Source organism: Schistocerca piceifrons, chromosome X (assembly GCF_021461385.2).
Source record: "Schistocerca piceifrons isolate TAMUIC-IGC-003096 chromosome X, iqSchPice1.1, whole genome shotgun sequence".
Lineage (NCBI taxonomy): Eukaryota > Metazoa > Arthropoda > Insecta > Orthoptera > Acrididae > Schistocerca > Schistocerca piceifrons.
Window position 1 is genome coordinate 476,476,575 of NC_060149.1, and position 24,165 is coordinate 476,500,739.

A 24,165-nucleotide genomic window follows, 5' to 3' on the forward strand; every position below is an offset into this window, starting at 1 on the left:
GGAGGTGGCGCAGTGGTTAGCACTCTGGGTCGCATTCGGGAGGACGACGGTACAAACCCGCGTCCGGGTATCCTCATTTAGCTTTTACGTGATTTCCGTAAATGGCTTCAGGCAAATGCCGAGAAGGTTCCTTTGAAAGGGCACGGCCGATTTTCCTCCCCATCCTTCCCTAATCCGAGCTTATGCTCCGTCTCTAATGACCTCGTTGTCGATGGGACGTTAAACACTAATCTCCCCCTCCACCAAAACGACATTGATTTTCGATATAGTCTTCACCGAACACCGTATTGTATGCAGTACTGCTTGAAAATGGTTGTCTCCATAAACTAAGGGTGGAGTAAATATCATAAAGAAGGTACAGAACAGACAAAATGTAATAGTGTTTGAATCTTCTCATAACTGTAAAGGGGTCTGCAGAATGTAAATGTAGATACAGTAAGTGCTTTAGAGATTCGTGTGCATTGAGGAATCTCGTAACACAACAAATGAACAGTTCTGTTGGATTTTTTATGCTATTCTATGTCTAATTGAGTTACGAATCATGATATGAAATTTGTTACAGTCTGGGTATGTCAACCACTGAATATTGTTTAATTGTACGCAACTACTTGTGCTGTACCTTCCACATTCCTCTGTATGAAATCCACCTAAGGCAGCTTTATACATCATAATTACCTAAGGGTAAAGTCTGTACATATTCCGCAGTAAGAGACCTAAAAAAAAAAGCTCTAAGGAAATGCGTTGTATACCCTGATGTAGTTTCATCACCACCTCAGATCATGACCTACCAACTTCATAGCTTACTGCTTGCGAATTTTTTTCCCTTGAAAAAAATGAATATGTTTACTACCTGTATAAAAATGGAAACGTAAGTGAACGCTGTTGAAAACTATGTACAGACTCCAGATAGGATGTGTACAGATAGCTTAGATAAAAGTCATGCTGATTCTGTATGCAAGTTGTCGTAACAAAGATGCATCATTTTCTTGCAGCGACGAACGTGACACTGGTGGTCCCAGTGAGGAACACCAGCAATCAATTTGTGGTGGGCATCGGGCGCAACCTGTCGCTACTGACGTGGGACGGTCAGGATGGCACGTACTCCAGTCTGGAAACCATCGTCAGTGTTGAGAGCGACAAGCCAGACAATCGCTTCAATGACGGCAAAGCGGACAGCACTGGTCGCCTGCTTGCCGGTAAGTTCAGCCCCTCACCTGCTTGCCTGTTGTAGTACAGAGTTGCTGCACAAACATAGGACACTTATTTAAGAGGATGTCACCTTACTGGAGTTTTACAAGTGTCCCTGGAATCACGCCATACGCTGGTTGCGGTGTAGTAAGAGGCCATGTCAGTTACTTTATATTCCCAGTAAACGCGAGACCATGCTCTGTTCTTAATTTTATCGGCATTTTAACTCACATCGTTTCACACAGATAGGACGAAGGGCGCTGTCAATGCCACAGACGTACGTAGTATTCAGCTAAGCGCTATAATAAGACAGTCTTAAGATTTCGAACATCGCTGTTCTTCAGCAACTCTGCTGTACCTATTAACTAATATTACAACATTTGTGTGTGGAACAGATACGGTATCATTATGATAAACGAAATTGCGGTAAATATTTACAATTAATTTTAGTGAAGCATATCTTCGTAGATCAAATATTATCTGTATCCGATATGGGAGTAGTTGACTCTGTCTAGTGCATGTTGGTGTCATCCCTTAATCATCTTTTAAAATACGCGATATAAAAGTAATAGCTCTCTACTGCAGAGATTTATCTTAAAACTTTTTAAAATACTTCACATTTGACAATGGATTCAACAACGTGTAGTGTGCCACTTTAAAGACTTGTATGTATATGACATTCAAATAGAAAACGTGGCATCGGATCCTACAGAGCGTAGGTATGGAATTTACACAGCTACTGATATGCGCTGACTGCCTGACTTGTCTTACGACGCCACTGGTAGGTGGTACTCCTGTGCACCCTGTATGCATGTAGCTGCAATGAGTAGCGTGCGAGATTTCACACATATTAATTACTAGAATTAACATATTAACTAGGAAGTTGAAATAGAAGAGGGGAGGGGGTAAAAAATGTGGTATTAATGTCCCATGGCTTATAAAGAGCCCTCAGGCTGGGGTAAACATAGCAAACTCTTTACAGTATCACAAAAAAGCACGAAAAGCCATTTTGCGTGAGTACGCTGCTGTAACAAGCATGAGTGTCAAAGCAAAAACGTTTCAAGGAAATATTATCAGTGTATAAGAGGCCCAATACTTGTGTATTAAGTTAACCCATGACATGGAGGAACACTGTAAAAGGACACACTGTGACGGTGAAACTGCAAATGTTGAATGACAAATGCAAGTTGTTGGACAGATGAACGGTGCAGAGGGGAAGGGGGAGCGTAGATCATCAGTTGTGAAGCATCATGCTCAAAGGGAGGGGTCTTACTGATAAGCATGTTTCGTCATCCATAGTTAAGCGGATGTCCAATATTTTAGTAATGAACCACTTTAGACCCACACTATCCCTTTGTCATTTTGCATGTGTGTTATTCTGCCTATAAGAGATCCTCACTGTTGAAGGACGCCTCGCCGGTGAACAAAAAATACGCAGCGTAAACAGCTGCGTGGCGCAACGCTGCAAAACCCACTGCCCGAACTCCATATGCGAAGCAAAATCATGGGCCGTTAGCGCCCGTGGCTTTTGAAAATAGAATGGATGCTTTCTCTCCACATGCATCACCCTCCTATACTACGTGGTTCCCTTGCAATGCGTGTGTCACAGCGTGAATGCTTGTGAATGGGTCTGCGTCGAGTCTCTCTGATACATCCTCTTTAAATCGTAGTGTGCGTACGCTTCGCACGCGACCTCCCCTGTCTTGACGGCCTCTGAAACCACCTGTTTCACCTAAACTCTAATGAATAGCTGCAAACGTAGAATGGCATGGCTGACGCGTATTTGGTTATCTTTGCCCTTAGAAATGGTTCAAATGGCTCTGAGCACTATGGGACGTAACATCTGAGGTCACCAGTTCCCTAGAAATTAGAACTACTTAAACTTAACTAACCTAAGGACATCACACACATCCATTCCCGAGGCAGGATTCGAACCTGCGAGCGTAGCGGTCGCGCAGTTCCAGTCTGAAGCACCTAGAACCGCTCGGCCACCTCGGCCGGTTTGCCTGTAGACGCGTGAAGCTGAGTGCCCATTTCCTCTTGCCTCACGATAAACGAAATGCATATCGTTCTGCTCGGACCAGATGAAGTTCTCCAAGATTCGGCATAACAGCATGCGACGAACTACGAATGAGCACCGAGTTTGTGCCGTGTATGTTTGTTTTCCCCTTTGCCGCCACTGCTGTTAGATGTCCCTACAGTGTTGTTGAGACAGGCATAAACGCGTTTAGCGCCATCTAACGCCCAGAATGATTTCAGTCCTATTGCGAGACCTCCGGCCTACAGTTCCTCAGCATACCAAGTCACATTTGCTGCCGTATGTGTGGCCTAGCGGCAGGCGCCAGCGCCAATAACTTCGACGCTCTGTAGCTTCGTTCGATGACGTTTCTGGACACAGGTTCCTATCCTCAGTTTGTTCCTCAAGATTCCCCGTAAAACATCTCGCAGTTTGTCAGTATGGTTTCGTAACAACCTGTGTATGGCTAACTTAACAATTGTTGACGAGGAAGATCTATCACCTGCAATGTACCCTGTAACAAAGACGCAGAAGTACCATTGTGAACCATTGTGTCGTTCATTCGTGACAACTATTACTTCAGCGCAGCTGTCTTCTACGACTCAACAAATATTCTATATAAATTAAGGAAAGCTACATCCACTTTTGAAATAAGTCTTTCAGAATATCTGTTCCTGTAGAACAAAAATATAAACAGTTGTTCATTTTGGTTTTTTTCTTTTGCTATGAAACGTTTCTCAGTTGATGTTTCAAAAACTATTCTGTCAAAATGGATGCTTTATGGCACACATCGTAGCTTCAGGGTGAAACGATTACCGTATCATTATTAATAATAGTTATAATGATGGATCCAGATTAATTGACCAATCATACATAACTGTAAGATTTTGAAACGTAAAACATTCTTGCTTGATGCTTTAAATTTGCTGCATATGCAATATAGCTGACACTTCGAAACTATTTTTAAACTTGGAAGGGAAGCCGCATCTCCCTACTTACTAGTAACTCGACTTACCAACAGGAAGTACATCACACTCAATGAAACCATTCCTGTTATTTTGTGTCACAGGTCTCACACAAATATGCTTTATAGGACTACATACAGTAACAATGAAAGTTTCAATTACATTGAAAGTCACCTCGTGTTTAGAAGTCAATGTCAAACAGATCTGGTGTCTTATTTACCCACGTGCAAAACATTTTATTTTTGCAGTGCAGTTTTTCATCAATAGAAACCACGTCGCATAAAAATTAATTGCATTCTTGAATGGCCTGCAGTTTTCTCGAGATTATTGTTCTCTCAATATTTCTCTTGATTATTAAGAGAAAATTGTCTGCCGGTGTCCCTGAAATGTTGCGACAGACTTCGAGATTTTGTAGAGGGTATCCTCAGGAAGAAATCGAGGATAGAAACCCGTCTCCGGAAACAAAGTCAAACGATGCTACAGAGCGTCTTAAGTTATAGGCACCTATGCCTACCACTGGGCCACCCCTTAGGCGGCAAACGTGACTTTGTACGCTGAAGTATTGTAGGCGGAACATCTCGTAATGTTATTCGTTATTCAGTGATCACGACTGATTGCCACGATCGCCAGTGGAGAAGACGGTGCTAGATGCTGCGTATATACGCTTTGTCCCCTATGAATGCGACGCTCTGTTACCTTGATGGATGACTGTTTCGGACACGGGTTCCCATTGGCAGTTACTTTTTCTCCTGTATACCGAAAACAGTGGAATTTTAGAGGTTTCCAGGGGAAAAATAAACGCGGATGGAAACCCGAGTACGAAACCGTTATCCACCGAGGCAACAGAGTATCGCATTCATAGGAGACAAGACCTTTCTACACGGCAGCTAGTTACATCTTCTCCACTGGCGATCATGCCAGTCAGTCGCCATCACCCAATAACAAGCAACGCTGCTAGACGTTCCGCTTATGGAGACCTACAGTTTAGCGTAGCATCTGAACTAGGGTGCTACCTCGCACGCTTCACGCAAACATAAACGTGTCAGAAGGTATGGCACACTACGCGTCAGAAAAAAAATGGACACAGAGGGGCCCTATACTCCTGCGCCTTTTTATACAAACTGTTGCTCATAAAAACACTATGAAGGTGCCATGCCATGAACAACAAATTGGCATGATTTGCTTCGATAGGCAAATGATTAGCATTTCAGCGTACCTACATGAAGTAATTAGGAGTGACGTTATCTACATACTGTATACACTGAGGTGCGAGCAGTCATGGGATACCACCTAATATCGTGTCGCACCTCCTTTGCCCGGAGTAGTGCAGCAACTCGACGCGGCATGCACTCAACAAGTCGTTGGAAGTCTCCTGCAGAAATATTGAGCCATGCTGCCCCTGTAGCCGTCCATCATTGCGGAAGTATTACCGGTGCGGTATTTTGTGCACGAACTGACCTCTTGGTTATGTCCCACAAACGATCGATGGAATACATGTCGGGCGATCTGGGTCGCCAAATCATTCGCTCGAACTGTCCTGAATGTTCTTCAAACCAATCGCGAACAATTGTGGCCCGTTGACATGGCCCATTGTCATCCATAAAAATTCCATCGTTGTTTGGGAACATGAAGTCCATGAATGGCTGCAAATGGTCTCCAAGTAGTCGAATATAACCATTTACGATCAATGATCGGTTCGTTTGGACCAGAATACCCAGTCCATTCCATGTAAGCACAACCCACACCATTAGGGTGCCACCACCAGCTTGCACAGTGCCTTGTTGACAACTTGGGTCCATGGATTCGTGGGGTCTGCTCCACACTCGAAACCTACCTTCAGTTCCTGCCAAGTGTAATCGGACTCATCTGACCAGACCACGGTTTTTCAGTTGTCGAAGGTCCAACTGATATGGTCACGAGCCCAAAACAGACGTTGCAGGTGATGTCGTGCTGTTAGCAAAGGCACTCGCGTCTGTCGTCTGCTGCCGTAGCCCAGTGACACCAAATTTCGACGCACTGCCCTAAGGGATACTTTCGTCGTACGTCCCACATTGTTTTCTGCTGTTATTTCAAGCATTTTTGCTTGTCTGTCAGCCCTGAGAACTCTACGCAAACGGCGCTGCTCTCGATCGTTACGTAACGCCGTCAGCCACTGCACTGTCCGTGGTGAGAGTTAATGCCTGAAACTCTTGACACTATTGATCTCGGAATATCGAATTTCCTAACGATTTCCGAAATGGAATGTCCTATGCGTCTTGCTCAAACTATCATTCCGCGTTCAAAGTCTGTTAATTCCTATCGTGCGACCATAATCATGTCGGAAACCTTTTCACATGAATCACCAGGGTAAAAATGAGAACTTCACCAATGCACTGTTCTTTTAACATTTCTGTACGCTAAATTACCGCCATCTGTATATGCGCATATCGCTATCCCATGACTGTTGTCACATCATTGTATAAGGAAAGATTATATGGCGGCTTTCTCATTCAGAAATCGCGTTTGAAACAAGTCATTCGCTTGGGTTAGGTCTCGTGTCAGATGAGAAACGTCTACCAATACGTCTCGGAATTTGACAGCAACAAGATCGCGGCTATCGAGAGTGCGCTTTATTGTTCCTCAATATTGCTGCTCGTGTTGGCCGAGTTCCCACGACTGGCACTGGAATATGAAATCTATGGGTTGAGGAGGGCCATACATAAGCCGGCCGCGGTGGTCTCGCGGTTAAGGCGCTGAGTCCGGAACCGCGCGACTGCTACGGTCGCAGGTTCGAATCCTGCCTCGGGCATGGATGTGTGTGATGTCCTTAGGTTAGTTAGGTTTAAGTAGTTCTAAGTTCTAGGGGACTGATGACCACAGATGTTAAGTCCCATAGTGCTCAGAGCCATTTGAGCCATTTGAGCCATACATAACACCGTGCAGGATCTCAATGGCCCCACACGACTAGCCCCCGAGAGGACAGATATAATGTTCGCAGGGGACGCGCGAGATAAACCAGACATTATTTACCTTGAGTCAGGAAATAAACTTGTTTCCATCAAGATAACTATCCTGACGGACAGTACGACGACGTCTGAGGCACTATGGGCTGTCAGTACCGCGACCATTGTTTCGGCTTCTTTCGACGCCGCAGCGGAGACACGAGTACCAAAAACGTTCCACCGAACGACAAAATTTCGCACACGAATGACACCACAGTGGCTTTTCATGAAGAATTCTGGCTCCTGCGTACAGCATCTCTGTGGAGGCATCCGTGTGCGGAGGCTCCGAGGACGACGAATGTTGCCAGACGGCATCCGTCATCGTCATACAGGCCCAGCACCTTGCATGATGCGTGGGTTTTCATTGGGAACACAACAGTATCGTCTCTGTTTCCTAAAGTTGGTAATTTCGACATGTGCTGTTATATTTCTGACGTATTAGGAGCAACTGAAGTACCCATCTTCGAGGCCCATGTGACGTTATTTTTCAACAAGATAACGCGAGACCACATGTTGTGTAAGGTGTCCTGACATACCTTCATGCAAAGGATGTTCAAATGTTGCTCTAACCAGGGCGTTATCTAGATTTCACCCATTGAAAACACGTAGTCAGTGGTTGCCGACCGACTGGCACACCACACGAGCCAGCTACTACGACTGACGAATACTGGAATGGAATGACATACCCGTCTCTGGCATCAAAGCTCACTTCTAATCTATGACCGGCCGGGTTGGAGCCATTGCTACTGCCAGAGGTGGCAGATCTACGTACTAAATTCCGCACTCTGTATACTCACAAATCACCTAAAAATTAAATGATGTGTTCTTCTTATTATAACGAATAGGTGCAGTAACTAAAAGTTACTAATTTCCATCTTCCCTGGCGTTGCAGTGTTAAAGTCCAGCAATGTAGATTCAAGAAGTTGATGAGAGGACGTCTTGACTTCTGCGACACATCAACGTCGCGGAAAGACAAGTTGGGCTTGGGCAACTGTGAGAGAGGGAAGCGGATGACTTTTTTCCGAAGGGACAATATCGGAAATCGCCTGAAATGATCAAAGAAAACTTTGAAAAATCTAAATTGGGCCAATCGGGTTTTCAAACTTAATTCCGCCAGATTGAGGGTTCTGTGTCTTAAGCCCTGTGCCGATTCGTTCGGTAGGTACAAGAAGTGGTTAACTGGCTGTCACGTGCAGTGTATAGTGATAGCCTTGTAAAGTGCACTAAATTCTTTCGTGAGGTGATATATCCTTTCGCAGCACGGTTAGCCAAGATCAACCCATGACCTCAAGAAGAGACGAAATAAAAATAATAGTTACTGTCCGAACTGTTAGACTTTTGTGGCAGATCCAACGGTCACATGGCTAGTGATAGTGATGCAATGTCCATTTAACTTAGTAATTCCGCAAGGCGTCGCAAGCTATCAATGAGAATTTAGGAAGAGGGAAACTATGATCATCATATTAGACTAAAGGGGAACCTTACTAATACGTGGAACAACGTTCATGAACTTTCGTAAATGACAAGATAAAATAAGTTTACGATGGTTCCTTTCAAAACGTGAGATGATTTGCCTCCATACTGGTCATGATCTCTAACCTCCATATGCCGGACAGAGGAAAAACATACGGAAGTTAATGAATGTGATGTTTTTGGAGGCACCAAGTAAATTTCGTGTGCGCAATGTAGACCCAGGTGGCGTCTTTGGGGTGGTTGGCACTGATAAGCAGAAATGTAAGTAACTGATGGAAACAGGTAAAAGCACATGAAATGTATTCGAATTTGCGAATGTGGACAGTCATCCGCTGTAAAATGGAATGACGACAGTGAAAATTTGTGCCGAACCCGAATTTCTCGCTTATTGCGAGCGGTCGCCTTACCATTAGGCTAATCGAGCACAACTCACGGCCAGACCCAAACCTCCATATTTCGTCAGCCATGTGTCATTATGTATTTTAATTGAAAGTCGGTTGCCCGGTGTCAGTGGTTAAACACGATATTGCAGTGGCTGCGTTGTTCACAAGTACAACGCAATCTTCCTTCGAACATGGATGCTGTCCAGCTCAAATTATCACTATAGTCATTCCATTATACAGCTGATAGTTGTCCATATTCGCAGCTGTGAATGCATTTCATGTAAAATGCTGGATAGAGTTCTCGCCCGCGAAAGCCAAAGGTCCCGAGTTCGAGTCTCTGTCCGGCACACAGTTTTAATCTGCCAGGAAGTTTCATATCGGCTGTAATCTTACCCTTCCACACATCACCATTAAAGTTGCAATTCTTTGCACAAATTTTGAAAACTTCGAGAGGAGTAAGATTACAAAAGAACAACATTTTTACTTATCTAGATTATCTTGTTGCTGGCTCAAGATCTTGTTGTGCCTAGGAGTACATTCTTCCTGCTGAAAATTTTGATTTAACGTTGCGGGTTCTTGAAGACGAAGTAGCTGATGAAGAGTTGCCTGTTGCTATGAATATCATTTTATTTTATCCCATTCTTCAAAATCACATCGAATTTATAATTTCCACATAAAAAAACCAATAATTACATTGTCGGTGACAAATTTATGAATACGTCTACTTCCATCTGAGGCATGCTCACTACTACTTACATTCTGCAGTACTCACAATTTCCAAAGAACTTACAAAGCAAAAGAGTTTACAAACTTTCTTGACAGGAAAAGAATCTTTACCGAATGATATCATTATTTCATAAATAAATCCAGAAACAAATTTAATAATTAGCATTTGATTGCGCAATTAATAATATGAATTTTAAGTATTCCAGAAATTTTGTAATTTCAATTATTCTTAAAAGAAGAGTAATTTCAACTGTTAGTACATACCGATTGTAACACATTAATTTCCGTCTTATACATTTTAGCCTGAAATATAATATATCGTATACTAAATCCTATGAATTCTTTTAGTGAAACAGCTGAGATAATTTTAACCTATGCAAGAATCGATAGTATACATGTATCGATTATCTCTATAAAAAAAGGAATGTTAGAGGTGGATGATTCATTATACAGCGCACACTCAGCTGTAGAGTGAAAATTTCATTCTGAACATTTCTTGTCTTTCATAACTACTATAGTCACTGTAGTGTCTGTACCATCGGACATGCAAGCATGTCCGAATGAATATTGCGTACTCTTTCTGAACAACACGGCCACTGCACAATTGTAAAGTTTGTTTTATTTAAAAAGCCTCAAGAGTTTTCACATTCGGGGGCATTAATTTTTAGCACGCCCTCGTAGATTCAGAAGGTGTCATACTCAACGCCATGCGGGATCTCAGCTGCCATGTGTGAAGTACCGCGGAATGTCACACGGCGACTGTTTTTGCGGCTTCCCTTAACGCAAAGTTTGCCAAACTGTGTTACGTGGAACGCTGGTGGTTCGCGGAAAATGAATAAGTGCTCCGCTGAAAAATATTAATGACATGACGTTTTTTCGATGTTTTGACGATGCTAATTAGTCTTTAAAATTTTTATTATGGTTTCCGAGTTATTATTACGATTTGAAATTGAAGTGATCACTGAATAAGACAAGTTTTTTTCATTTTAAAATTTTATTAACCCTCAAAATAAACGAGGTGTTCTATCAAAGTACCTTGATTTTCAGAGTGTTCCGTCAGAGGAAAAGTTTGGGAACCTTTGCCTTAACGCAGCAGGAGAGATACGCTCGCCTGCAGAGGTGCACACAATTACAACTACGCTAGAAGACAATCATCACGTCGTCTTTTCAGACGAGTCACGAAATTTCGTATAGCTTCACGATGTACGTATAAGTCTCTGGAGCATCGCAGGAGAACGAACATTGGCATACTGCATTCGTCATCGTCTCACGAGCGCAGCAGCCCTCCTGTCCTCTGGCTCTCATGGCCGGTAACTTGGACAGAAGGCGGTAGATTTCTTCCGTGTCATGGCCGGAGACTGTTGCGTATATTGGAGGACTCTGTGGCGTTATCTTTCAGCAAGATAATAGAAGAGGACATATTGCCAGTGTTGCCCTCACCTATCTCACTACGTGGGGTGTTTGACTGTTGCCCTGAGAAGCACTTTCAACAGATCTCTCATACATTCAAAACGTCTGGTCATGGCACTGGAACGCAACCACTCGTCAGCCCTACAATTAATGAACTCCGGAATAAAGGCGAAGCAACACCAAATGTCGTATCCATATCTGTAAGCCAAGCTCATTTCGACGCAATACTTAGCTGCGTTAGAGCCTTTTTTCCTTCCAGTGGTGGCATCTTCCTGAATTAAGTTCCGCGCTCTGCACACCTCCAAAGCGGCCTTATACACACACTATAAAAGTCCTGCATCTCCTCGGTTCCGAGAGTTCTGGAAACTGTGCAGAAAATTGGATAGAAATCAACGCAGACATCATTTCCGCCCTTTTCATTGCTCATGAAAGCCACACATTGCATGTTGTACCACCATACAGCGTGACCTTCAGAGGTGGTGATCCAGACTGGTATACACACCGGTACCTCTAATACCGAGTAGCTCGTCCTCATTCATTTATACATGCCTGTATTCGTCGTGGCATGCTGTCCAAAAGTTCATCAGGGCACTGTTGGCCCAGATTGTCCCACTCCTCAACGGCGATTCGGCGTAGATCCCCAGAGTGGTTTGTGGGTCACGTCGTCGATAAACAGTCATTTTCAATCTATCCCAGGCTTGAATGAAATTTTCACTCTGCAGCGGAGTGTGCGCTGATATGAAACTTCCTGGCAGATTAAAACTGTGTGCCCGACCGAGACTCGAACTCGGGACCTTTGCCTTTCGCGGGTAAGTGCTCTACCATCTGAGCTACCGAAGCACGACTCACGCCCGGTACTCACAGCTTTACTTCTGCCAGTATCTCGTCTCCTACCTTCCAAACTTTACAGAAGCTCTCCTGCGAACCTTGCAGAACTAGCACTCCTGAAAGAAAGGATACTGCGGAGACATGGTTTAGCCATGCAAGTTCTGCAAGGTTCGCAAGAGCGCTTCTGTAAAATTTGGAAGGTAGGAGACGATATACTGGCAGAAGTGAAGCTGTGAGTACCGGGCATGAGTCGTGCTTCGGTAGCTCAGATGGTGCTGGCACGGTAGCTCAGCGTGTTTGGTCAGAGAGCTGGTTGGCCTCTGTAATAAGAAAATTGAGTGGAAGGGTCAACAGACGAACTTTAACGGATGTCATGTGACGTCCGCAACGACCAAACCCAACGATCGACACCGAACAAAAAAAAAAGAAAAAAAAAATGGTAGAGCACTTGCCTGCGAGAGGCAAAGGTCCCGAGTTCGAGTCTCGGTCGGGCACACAGTTTTAATCTGCCAGAAAGTTTCTTATCTCAGGCTTGTTCGATAGGGTTCATGTCTGGAGAACATGCTGGCCACTCTAGTCGAGCAATGTCATTATCCTGAAGGATGTCATTCACAAGATGTGAACGATGGGGGTGCGAATTGTCGTCCATGAAGACGAATGCCTGGCCAATATGCTGCTGATATGGTTGCGCTATTGGTCGGAGGATGGCATTCATGTATCGGACAGCCGTTACGGCGCCTTCCATGACCACCAGCGGCGTACATCGGCCCCACATAATGCCAACCCAAAACTGCAGGGAACCTCCTTGCCGCATTCACTGGACAGTGTGCCTAAGGCGTTCAGCTTTGCTTTTGCGCAGATAACAGTCAGTGGTTCAAGTGCCCGCCAGGCCATCCTGACTGATGTTTTCCGTTATCTCATTAAATCTATTAAGATAAAGGCTGCGATATTTCCTTTGAAATGGCACAATCGAATTCCTTCCCCATTCTTCACAACCCGAGCTTCTGGTTCTACCTAATGTCCTCGTCGTCGGTGGGATGTTTAAACATAGCATTCTTTCTTTCTTTCTTCCTCATCATTCTTCTCTGAATGCAAGTTTCACACAAAATTTAAATGGCCTCAGTTCATCACATTTGCCAACAATAATCAGTGGACCATAGTGGTGAACCATGAAAACGGCGTTCATCAAACCCACATGACCATTTTTTTTAAGCACCCCCACCATCTCATACATACAGCACCACAGCAGTTAAAACGGTAAACGACAGTTTATGTTGAAATTTCCGCATCCTACCATTTTCCCAGTTCGTACAAACGGCCATTATGTGATTATCAATGAACGCATAGGGTAGCCAAGGCTGCGGGTGGATTGCGATTGAGACGAACAAGGAGATGTACGTTTTGAACAGACTGTAATTCACCTCTGAGGCGTCAGAATTGTCATCCAGTCTGGATCAAAGTTCATTATGACATAACCATACGCTAACCATGTGTGCAGTTGGGTGATTTTTTCGAATGATTCTAGCTTCGTACGTTCGAGGTCTGTATTCGATGCGCACTTTCAACAATCATTTGTAACAAGCATCAAGAGAGCCTCTTCACCAATTGAACAACGTAGGTTTGTATCGTTGTTCGAAACCCACATTAAACATGAAGTCCCTTGTTGTGGATTGAGTCATGGGAGAGGCGGGAGTCGCGGCTAATAGATTCTCTGTCACCAGTAAGTTTCCTTATACCAGAAATTTTATTTGATAACGAACCAGGCGTAACGTAAAGTCACAGAGCACTTGTATCTTATTGTATTTAAACTTGTGATGTTGAACATATTGGTGCTAATCCCGGATGTGAACTCAGATTTCTCCATTCGTGGGATGTGACTCGTTAGATACGATACATTTCCTGAGTTTAGCTGTGTGCCAAGCTCCTCATGGTCTCCACGAAAGTCACCTATCTGGGACCGAGCGAGGTGGCGCAGTGGTTAGACACTGGATTCGCATTCGGGAGGACGACGGTTCAATCGCGCGTCCGGCCATCCTGATCTAGGTCTTCCGTGATTTCCCTAAATCGCTCCAGGCAAATGCCGGGATGGTTCCTTTCAAAGGGCACGGCCGACTTCCTTCCCCGTCCTTCCCTAATCCGATGAGACCGATGACCTCGCTGTCTGGTTTCCTTCCCCAAAGAACCCAACCCAACCCACCTATCTGGGTTAGAATCCTGACCCGACCCAAAAATTTTCAGTATGTTATTTCAAGCTGTAGCACGCACACACCAAACTATAAGTGAAAAAATAGTTATTTGACGTGACTCCGTGTATTCTCAACAACAACGATTGGTGCCAGTTTCGACTCCCAGTCATTAGAACATTTCATCATATCGTTTTGAGTTCAAACATTCCATCGACTCGTAGAAAATACTTCGTAAGTTAATGTGTCTTCGTGAGTAGTCAATAACGATGATATTTGTGGGTTTGACTCGAAGACAGGACTATTCGTGACATTATTTCCACCTCAGTAATACACAAATCTTGCTGCTGGTGAAACACAACGATGTTTAACGTTTGTTTGTGGCTAGATAACAGTGGCAATAGGTGCTCGATTCTATCCCAGTACGGCAAACTTTATCGTCTTGTCATTTCAGTTTCAGCCATCTCGCAACTAGCACAAAATTTTGATGCCTGACATTTGACTGTGCTTAGTTAAAAATCGATTAGATGTTGATTTCGAACCCTCGTCCAACTCAAAACTTTAATGCGGGGTATTAGCTTTATAAAAGTGTGACCATATTGAAGATTTTAGTTGATTTTTTAACAGGGACAATAGCTTACAAGCGTGAAATGCTGTGTCGTCTCTAATAACGTGTTATCTAATATTTTCATTACTGTAGTAATAATTTACGCCTGGACTGATTGTTATGCAAAGCAAAGTTCTCTAGTGGAACTCTACATTTTGTTATCAACCTGAGGTAGACGGTAGCATCAATTTCTACTTTCCTTAGCTTTCTGTTGCTCGTAATGATCTCGAGACAGAGAGTGATGTAGTAAACGTTGGTGACACGGTCGAACTTAGTGTCTAATGAGGGATATCCCTGATTTTACAATCGTTGGTTTAATAAAAACTAAAGTAGACCTTACTTTGGAATGAAGTTCTTGAGTTATGGCTAATGAGAAATATATCCATTTTAGATGTACTGTATCTTATAAACACACCATACAAAAAATTGGTCACCAGGAGATATTATGTTAATACCGTGTAACACCGTTTCTTGCCTTCATAATGGTCTCATTTAGGCGTGGAAGAGAGCTCACAATTTTTTTCCAGCTGAAGCCACTGATCGATGATTTTCTAGTGGATAAAAATAGGATGATTTCACAGGCCAGTCGAAGTGTGACAAGGCGTCTAAATGCTCGTCAAACCAGAAATGTTTGCTTGCAGTCCTGTGAACAAGGCTGTTGTCATTTTGGGAGACGGGAGTTTCCTCAGAATACGCGTCATGGAGATGTAGAAGAAAGGGCAACTCATGGTCACTGGTTCATGTTCACGGTAACTTGAATGAGTAAGCCGGCTCGTGGTATGAAAAACAGACCAAAACAGCACAGAGCAATACCTTGCTTAAGAATCATGTAAGAAGGATGCATTTTTGGAACAGAGTTTTAGAACCAAGATTTTGAATTGTAAGACATTTCCTGGTGCAGATGCAGACCGACGATAATTTATTGGTTATGAATTTCAGTTTACAACTAAAGAGATAATAAACGGTAGCAAATTAAGAAGATGGAACCTGAATAAGTTAAGAGCCAGAGTTTTTTGATAATCTTAAAAGGACTATGAGGCAAAGACTGGCTGAAACAGAGGAAGCAATCCACTACAATACGAATGGATATCTTTGAGAGAAGAAGTGGTGAAGGCAGCAGATAATGCAAATGAGAAAAAGGTACAGCAGAAATCCTTGAATAAAATATGGTATATTGAATTTAATTGACAATAGGCGAAAATATAAAAATGCAGCAAGTAAAGTAGGCCATAGGGAAGAGAGATGCCTATAAAATGACGTTGACAGAAAGTCCAAAATTGCAACTGCGATTTTGCACTAGGAAAACATAGATTCCTAAATTAAATAAGAAAATGGGGAAACAAAACAGTGCTCAAAAGAGAAGCGACTGTCAAGAGTTCATTTGGCAAGCCAGAACCGAGAAAAGAAGGTGAAAGGAATACGTAGAGAGGACAGGGGGAGGGGCTATACAAACTAACTTGAGCACTATGTTAGATTCCTGTGAGATGTCTGAACACGCGAGGTAGTATTGATCCACATAACATAGTAGACGGACTGAAGAAAGGCAAACCTTTGTTTATAGCATTTGCATATTTAGCGAAAGGTTTTGACCATCTTAACTGGAAGATATTCTTTGAAGTTCTGGAGTTATCAGCGATAAAACACAGGAACACAAGATTGTCTACAACTTGTACAGAAACCAAACTGCAGTTGTAACAATTCAACGACTTGAAAGCGAAGCCGTAATTGAGAAGGCTGAAGTAGAGAGGATATAAATGCAGACTGCCAACAGCAAGAAAAGCGTTTCTGAAAAAGAAAATTTGTTGACGTCGAATATAAATTTAAATGGTTGGGTAGCATTTTATTAAGGTATTTGTGTGGAGTGTAGCCTTCTATTTAAGTCAAATGTGGACGATAAACAGATCTGTCAAAAAGACAATGGATTCTTTCAAAAAGTGGTGATAAAGAAGAATGATGAATATAAGTATTTAGATCGTATAACTAAAGAAGAAGCGATGAATTAAACTGTGGAGGAAAAGGAAATTATGGCACAATTTGTCTAAAAGAGGTGATTAGTTGGCAAGACATCAAGGAATCGTCAATTTGGTAATGGAGCCTAAATTATAGAGAGAGGCCAAGGATTGCCAACGGTAAACAGATTCGAATGGACGTGGGACGCAGTAGTTACGCAGAGATGAAGAGGCCTACACAGGATAGACTACTCTGAAGCACTGTATTGACAAGACCACAGCAAACAAATAGTGAGACGAATTGTATTTATTGTTAATGCAACCCAGCAAAATAACATCACCATTGATTAGGTAAGTGAGTTACGTATTTATTGCCAGAATATTTGTTTAATATAGCCTCTACCACATAAACATGTGATGTATTTGTGGATACATTCTGCAAACAGCCTTATGTTAGGGAAAACTTACAACCTCAATGCAGTTTTCTTATGGCGACTATCAGTAAATGATAAAGGTTGAATTACTGTTTTTGCCACTATGCCATTTGTGGCATTTTCCATAAGACATGTACTCCTTCATGAACCATAACCAATGACTGGTTACGTATTATTCATGACATTCGAAAGCACTGGCAGTTCTGAAACTGTATAGAAGTCATCGACGCCAAATGTATCGTAATGCAGTTCTTCATACGTTTTTTGTTCATTGGAGGCTTTTCCGCCGACTTCAAATATCATGTGACCATTGTCAGGCATTTTCAAGAATGCACTAACGTTGTATGAAACGGTTTGTGTGCGGAAAGAAAGTTAATCAAAATATAAATACGGCATTTTCCGACCAAATATGGAATCGGCAAATGGATCATAACGGCTGATGTGGTAACTGTGAAACCAATTAGAATGGCCGGTACTTCATAACTACTCCCAAGACTGGGATCAGTGAGACTTTATGGATATTGAAGACGATACGCAGAATATTACATTTGGTACTTTATGCCAACGTGTTTGACACAAAGATTCGATCAGGGATGTGAAATCTTTAGGTAAAAGAAACCGACTTATCAGAGACTGACTGCACTGACTGCAAAGACTATTTTAGTGATGCTGGAAAGAGCAATTGGAAGTCTGGTATTATTACATATAACTATAAAGTATTCTAAACGTAGCAAATAAACAAATGTCTGTAGGCAAAACGAAATAATTAATAACAAGTTTGTTTCCGTGACCATCACACGATCAGCAAACACAGAAATATTCGTTCTATAAAGAACAAACGACTTTTTCTTGCTGTTAAGTATATTATTAGTTCCAGACGCGTTGAACGCCGAAGTAGCCGTGCGGTTCTAGGCGCTGCAGTCCGGAACCGCGAGACCGCTACGGTCGCAGGTTCGAATCCTGCCTCGGGAATGGATGTGTGTGATGTCCTTAGGTTAGTTAGGTTTAACTAGTTCTAAGTTCTAGGGGACTAATGACCTCAGAAGTTGAGTCCCATAGTGCTCAGAGCCATTTTGAACCAGACGCGTTTTGCATTTAAAGTGGCATTTTACGATATTTGTATATTATGAAACAGTTCACGTCTTATTTATCTCCGTGAACAACTGATTACTTACTGTTAATCGAGTTTTTGGCTGACATTTTCGAAGTACAAACTTTTTTCTTCACAATTTTCATGTTCTTTACGCTAATTGATGTGGAGCACAATTATTCTTCTGTCACTAGCTACAGATATTTTACCAAAAACTGATTTAAAGTCGTAACTAATGTGTGTTTAATTTATGTCTTTCCGTATTTGGTTTGTTTATGTACATGTTCGCAACCGAAGGAAGTATATGCTGAAAACTAAAGACTGTTCATTTCTGTTCTCTTTATATCTGTTCATGTGTGTGTGTGTGTGTAATTAGTCAGCGTGAGCTGTAGAAAGTTGAAAGTGAATCTAATAGCTGTCAGAGAGTAGTTGAAAGTTTTCGCGTTCAGTTGATTCGAGTTTTGGTTTAAATGTTTTATGGAGGGGTTCATGTGAGAGTGAGAACAAAGGGTTCAATATCTTTATTAGTCTAAAGTTTAGTATCTGACTTAATTATACAAGTAACACCCATCAACGAATTTCCAAAATATAAACGGTTCATCCGATTTTGTCGATCGACATGTCTTTAGAAAGCTATTAGTGTAAACCTAAATTGGTATGAATTAATGAATTACAGGCATGTAACCTGAATAGTACATGAGTTATTGAAGGTCAAAGTGGCCGATTACTATTGATCGCATCAGGTCATAAGTACTCCATAGTTACAAGAAAAAACGGTAGCACCATGCTTATATGTTTTCGTCTATGTCTTTGTTTATATCCGATATATACTATTCATGAAGAAATTGGTCAAATATTTACTGTGTTTAGAAAGCACAGAGGCATTAGGCTACTGGCCTACTTTTGTTTCTATTCCTTTGATATATGTTTATTTAATTTGAGCGTGTTTGTGGTCCAGCAGCAGAAATATTTATTTAATTTTAAGTTATTTAAATGTAAATACAGTATTTCGTATGTGTTTAAATATGTTTGTGAGTGTGCGTTTGCTTGGAGTCATGGCGGGAGCGCTACAGCCAATCACAGTGCTCGTTACTACGGTAGGCGACTACTGAAGTCAATGGAGAGACTGTATGAAGTGGGGGAGGAACATCGGGTGGCACAGGACATGTGGGAGTGCTGGACGGGGAGGCGCAACGGGTGGTCGCATGAAATAGTTGGAGAGTGTTGGGGAGTTTGCGCGTGGTCACGGGAGATATTTCGTAGTGCCGACTTGTGCACTTGTGAGATTTCTGTGGCTTCTGCTGTGAAGACGTAATATGCGTTTAGAAGTGAATACCTCCCGATGTTGTTCGTAACTAATTACGTGAAGTAGGAGTCTTATTGTTTGCATGTTACTCAGCTTATATTTTATTTAATTGCTGGACCATGGACACCAATAAATGTTTTGCAGAAATAAACGGCATTCTTAAAAGTACTTCTGCTATCGTACTCATCATTTAAAGTCGTTAAAAGAGGACCTGCAGATTTTATTTAATTGCAATCTTTCATTTACAAATTTCTATGTCACATTCAAAATTCGCAATTGCCGAGTGATAGGAACCTTCGACCATTCGATTCATGTGTGTATTCATATTGCATACTGTATACTCAGCAGTATTTGGCATGTAATGCGGCAACTACAAATTCGGAGTAGGTATTAAAATCCATGGAGAAGAAATAAAAACTTTGAGGTTCGCCGATGACATTGTAATTCTGTCAAAGACAGCAAAGAACTTGGAAAAGCAGTTGAATGGAATGGGCAGTGTCTTGAAAGGAGGAGATAAGATAAACAAAAGATGATAAGATGAACAAAAGCAAAACGAGGATAATGGAATGTAGTCGAATTAAGTCGGGTGATGCTGAGGGAATTAGATTAGGAAATGAGACACTTTTTGCTATCTGGGGAGCAAAATAACTGATGATGGTCGAAGCAGAGAAGATATAAAATGTAGACTTGCAATGGCAAGGAAATCGTTTCTGAAGAAGAGAAATTTGTTAACATCGAGTATAGATTTAAGTGTGAGGAAGTCGTTTCTGAAAGTATTTGTATGGAGTGTAGCCATGTATGGAAGTGAAACATGGACAATAAATAGTTTGGACAGGAAGAGAATAGAAGCTTTCGAAATGTGGTGCTACAGAAGAATGCTGAAGATTAGATGGGTAGATCACATAACTAATGAGGAAGTATTGAATAGAATTGGGGAGAAGAGGAGTTTGTGGCACAACTTGACAAGAAGAAGGGACCGGTTGGTAGGACATGTTCTGAGGCATCAAGGGATCACAAATTTAGCATTGGAGGGCAGCGTGGAGGGTAAAAATCGTAGAGGGAGACCAAGAGATGAATATACTAAGCAGATTCAGAAGGATGTAGGTACTGGGAGATGAAGAAACTTGCACAGGATAGGGTAGCATGGAGATCTGCATCAAACCAGTCTCAGGACTGAAGACCACAACAACAACACATTTCCCACCCCCAAACTTTTAATATTTCAACTCTGAGGGTACGTAGTTGAGGGCCACCATTTTTTTGAATGCCTGGAAGTGCGAACATGAAAATGTGCTTATGTTCCGTAAGTTAAGTTTCAGTGCGATCTCCAGTATGTGACTAGATGAGAGAAAACGTAAATGTCAGCCAAAAACTCGATTATCTGTAAGCAGTCACTTATTTACGTAAAAAAATAAGATGTGAACTGTTTCATACTCCGCAAATATCACATATCAACACAAAATTGAATCATTCTAGATTCCACTGAAGATGTCTTAAAGTAAAAAGTGAAACGCGTCATGAATAAATAAAATACATTGCAGCAGGAAAAACGGGATGTTACTTACAAAACGAAATAATCAATAGCCGTAGATACTTAGCAAATTACATCTTATGACATACCAGTAAATTAGTTTTGGTTTAACTTCCGTAGGTCTATATAGAATACTGTAAATATTAATATGTTCCATGTCACTGTAATTCTCATTTCGCATGCTATTAAATGCCGTTTAAAAAAGTTCATCGATACATTGTGAAAAACTGTCGTTACTTTCACATCTCGATAGATAAATAGATTTTGCATACTTATCACGCGACAAAATACGTGACTCCTTACGTTCTATCATTTGCAAAAAACAGCGTTTCGATTTATTCAACCGTTTACGAAACTTGGAGCTGATACAACCTAATGATTTACGACGAGCAGGGCGAAGTATCGTTCGCATCACGAGCGACACGCGTGGCCACCGCTCGGCCCATCTGCAGACATGTCATTCAGTATCTCGTGAACGGTGATAGCTATCGTTCTGCTCTCGACTTTAAAATTAATTTCAATATGTTGACTAAATTTCATACGCAATAATGTGTTACTTAAAATGAACTATACGCAAAGTCTACGCAATGCGTTTTTACCTGTGCACACTCAATAAAATTTCGCGTAGTGTTTTACAAAAAAGTGATACGGCAAGTAACCACGATGAAAACGAAAAGAAATTCAGTCATTTATCGAGTGAAGATATCAGGGTATAAGATGCAGAAGAAACAAATTTTTTCACCAGGTAGTTTCTTTGAAATCGGGTGACAAGTATTTCATAGCTGCCGTGCCTGCGCCAGCGCTACGGCGGAAGTTCGTCTAGCCGAGGATTGTGAGGCTGACGTCACGCCCAGCGGCGCGGACATTCCAGCGCGGCACGTGGCAGTGGTCGCGGTTCGACAGGGGCAAACCGCGGCACAGAGCCGCGCCGCTGACGGCATTTCAATGGCAAACAAGGCGCTGGCGCGTAGTTTTGCCGCGCGGCAGCCGTAGTGTGAACGAGCTTTTAACAAGCAGTCCCTCGCAGCGCCTTGCAACTTGCGTCGCGCAACGGACCACACAATACTGCTCTCGTCGAGGAGAAACTGCAGCACCCACCTACTTCTAACAAACTGTAAAAATAAATTCAAACCTTTCTGAGATTTTTCTCGTTTTCACCTACGACAAAAAATGTAAAGGGAAAAAAATTTGTCGCTTGCTATACTTCGGCTGTTGGTTTGGTGAAAGTTCCGCGTCAGATATGATACCTTAATTTATTACTTCATTATTACTGATTCAATTGACCAGAACGTTTAAAGATGTTATGACATATACTAATGAAGGTAACTATAAAATTATGTTGTGGTACAACACATAATTTAGGAAATACGAGGTGCGGCTAGAAAAAAAACCGGACTGATGCTGGAAAAAACATTTATTTACAATTATTTACAATTTCATGTTATCTCCTTCAATGTACTCTCCTCCTCGGTCTCTACACCGCTCCATACGAATTTTCCACTGTTCATAGCAATGCTGCAGATCATTTTCGGTAAGTCCATACATTACTTCCGTCGCTTTTTCTTTTACTGCTTCAACAGTCTCAAATCTAGTTCCTTTCAAAGCTGACTTGACTTTGTGGGAAAGAAAAAAGTCACAGAGGGCCAAATCAGGTGAGTAGGGTGGACGATCTAAGATGGAAATGTTGTGTTTTGCCAAAAACGTCTTCACTGACACCGCACTGTGAGCTGGGGCATTGTGTTGGTGAAGGATCCATGACTTTTTTCTCCACAAATCGTTCCGTTTTCTCCGTACTCGCTCACGTAGGGTAGCCAGGACGCTAATGTAGTAATGCTGATTCACTGTTTGTCCCTCTGGTACCCAATCAATGTGCACAATCCCTTTGATGTAAAAAAAAAAAAAAAAAAAAAAAACAATCATCATTGCCTTGAATTTCGATTTTGACATTTGTGCTTTTTTTGTCGTGGAGAACCAGGAGTTTTCCAATGCATCGATTGGCGTTTAGTTTCGGGATCGTAAGTAAAAAACCACGATTCATCGCAAGTAATAACATTTTGTAAGAAGGTGGGATCACTTTCAATGTTTTCCAGGATGTCAGAACAAATCATTCTTCGGCGTTCCTTCTGTTCAATTGTGAGACACTTTGGAACCATTTTTGAACACACTCTGTTCATGTTGAAACTTTCATGAAGAATCTGCCTAACACTTTCCTTGTCAACTCCTGTTAACTCAGACACTGCTCTGATTGTTAAACGGCGATCTTGTCGAACAAGTTTACCGATTTTTTCAATGTTTGCATCGGTTTTTGCTGACAATGGTCTGCCAGTGCGAGGGTCATCACTGGTGTCTTCGCGGCCATCTTTAAATCGTTTAAACCACTCAAACACTTGTGTTCGCGATAAACAATCATCGCCGTACACTTGTTGTAACATTACAAACGTTTCACTTGCAGATTTTCCTAGTTTGAAACAAAATTTGATGTTAACACGCTGTTCTTTCTGTACACTCAACATTTTCCGACGCACAGACAAAACGTCAACTACTTAAAACAGACGCCACGGGCAGACTGAGTGCAGGAGGCAGATGAAACTCGAGCAGTAGGCGGAGCGAGAGTCACGTGACAGGCCACGCGACTTTCAGCCTTATTGCATTCGTTTTATTGTTTCACCAGTACTAGTCCGGTTTTTTTCTAGACAGACCTCGTATAGCGTGTGATAAATATTGAGTAGCGTGAAAAATCAATTTTTCTTAAAAGCTTAAATATTTCTCTATTCCACTAGCACATAATTTTCTTGAAATGAAAAAAAGGTGTCAGAAGGTAATTCTCGTGTCACTCTATTATGTACAGTTTCCACGTTATAATAAATCGCTACTTTCATTTTTTGCGTTCTGACGAGCACGGACCAGCGCATGTGAAAACGTTTCACGCAGCGTGCTGCGTCTCGCATCGGATTGCGGAAAACGCAAGCGGTTTCCCCAGCATGCTGCGATAAATTTCCGTGCCGGCCGAGGTGGCAGAGCGGTTCTAGACGCTACAGTCTTGAACCGCGCGACCGCTACGGTCGCAGGCTCGAATCCTGCCTCGGGCATGGAT

The 24,165-nt window shown here is 42.1% G+C and overlaps 1 protein-coding gene across 1 annotated transcript in view; it reads left to right on the forward strand.

The window, feature by feature from the left end:
• LOC124722138 (regucalcin-like) overlaps positions 1–24,165 on the forward strand; it is a 158,346-nt gene that overhangs the window by 77,663 nt on the left and 56,518 nt on the right. Inside the window, exon 3 of the mRNA XM_047247345.1 lies at positions 993–1,196. Within this exon, the coding sequence (XP_047103301.1) occupies positions 993–1,196 (204 nt within the window). The remainder of the gene's footprint in view (positions 1–992; positions 1,197–24,165) is intronic.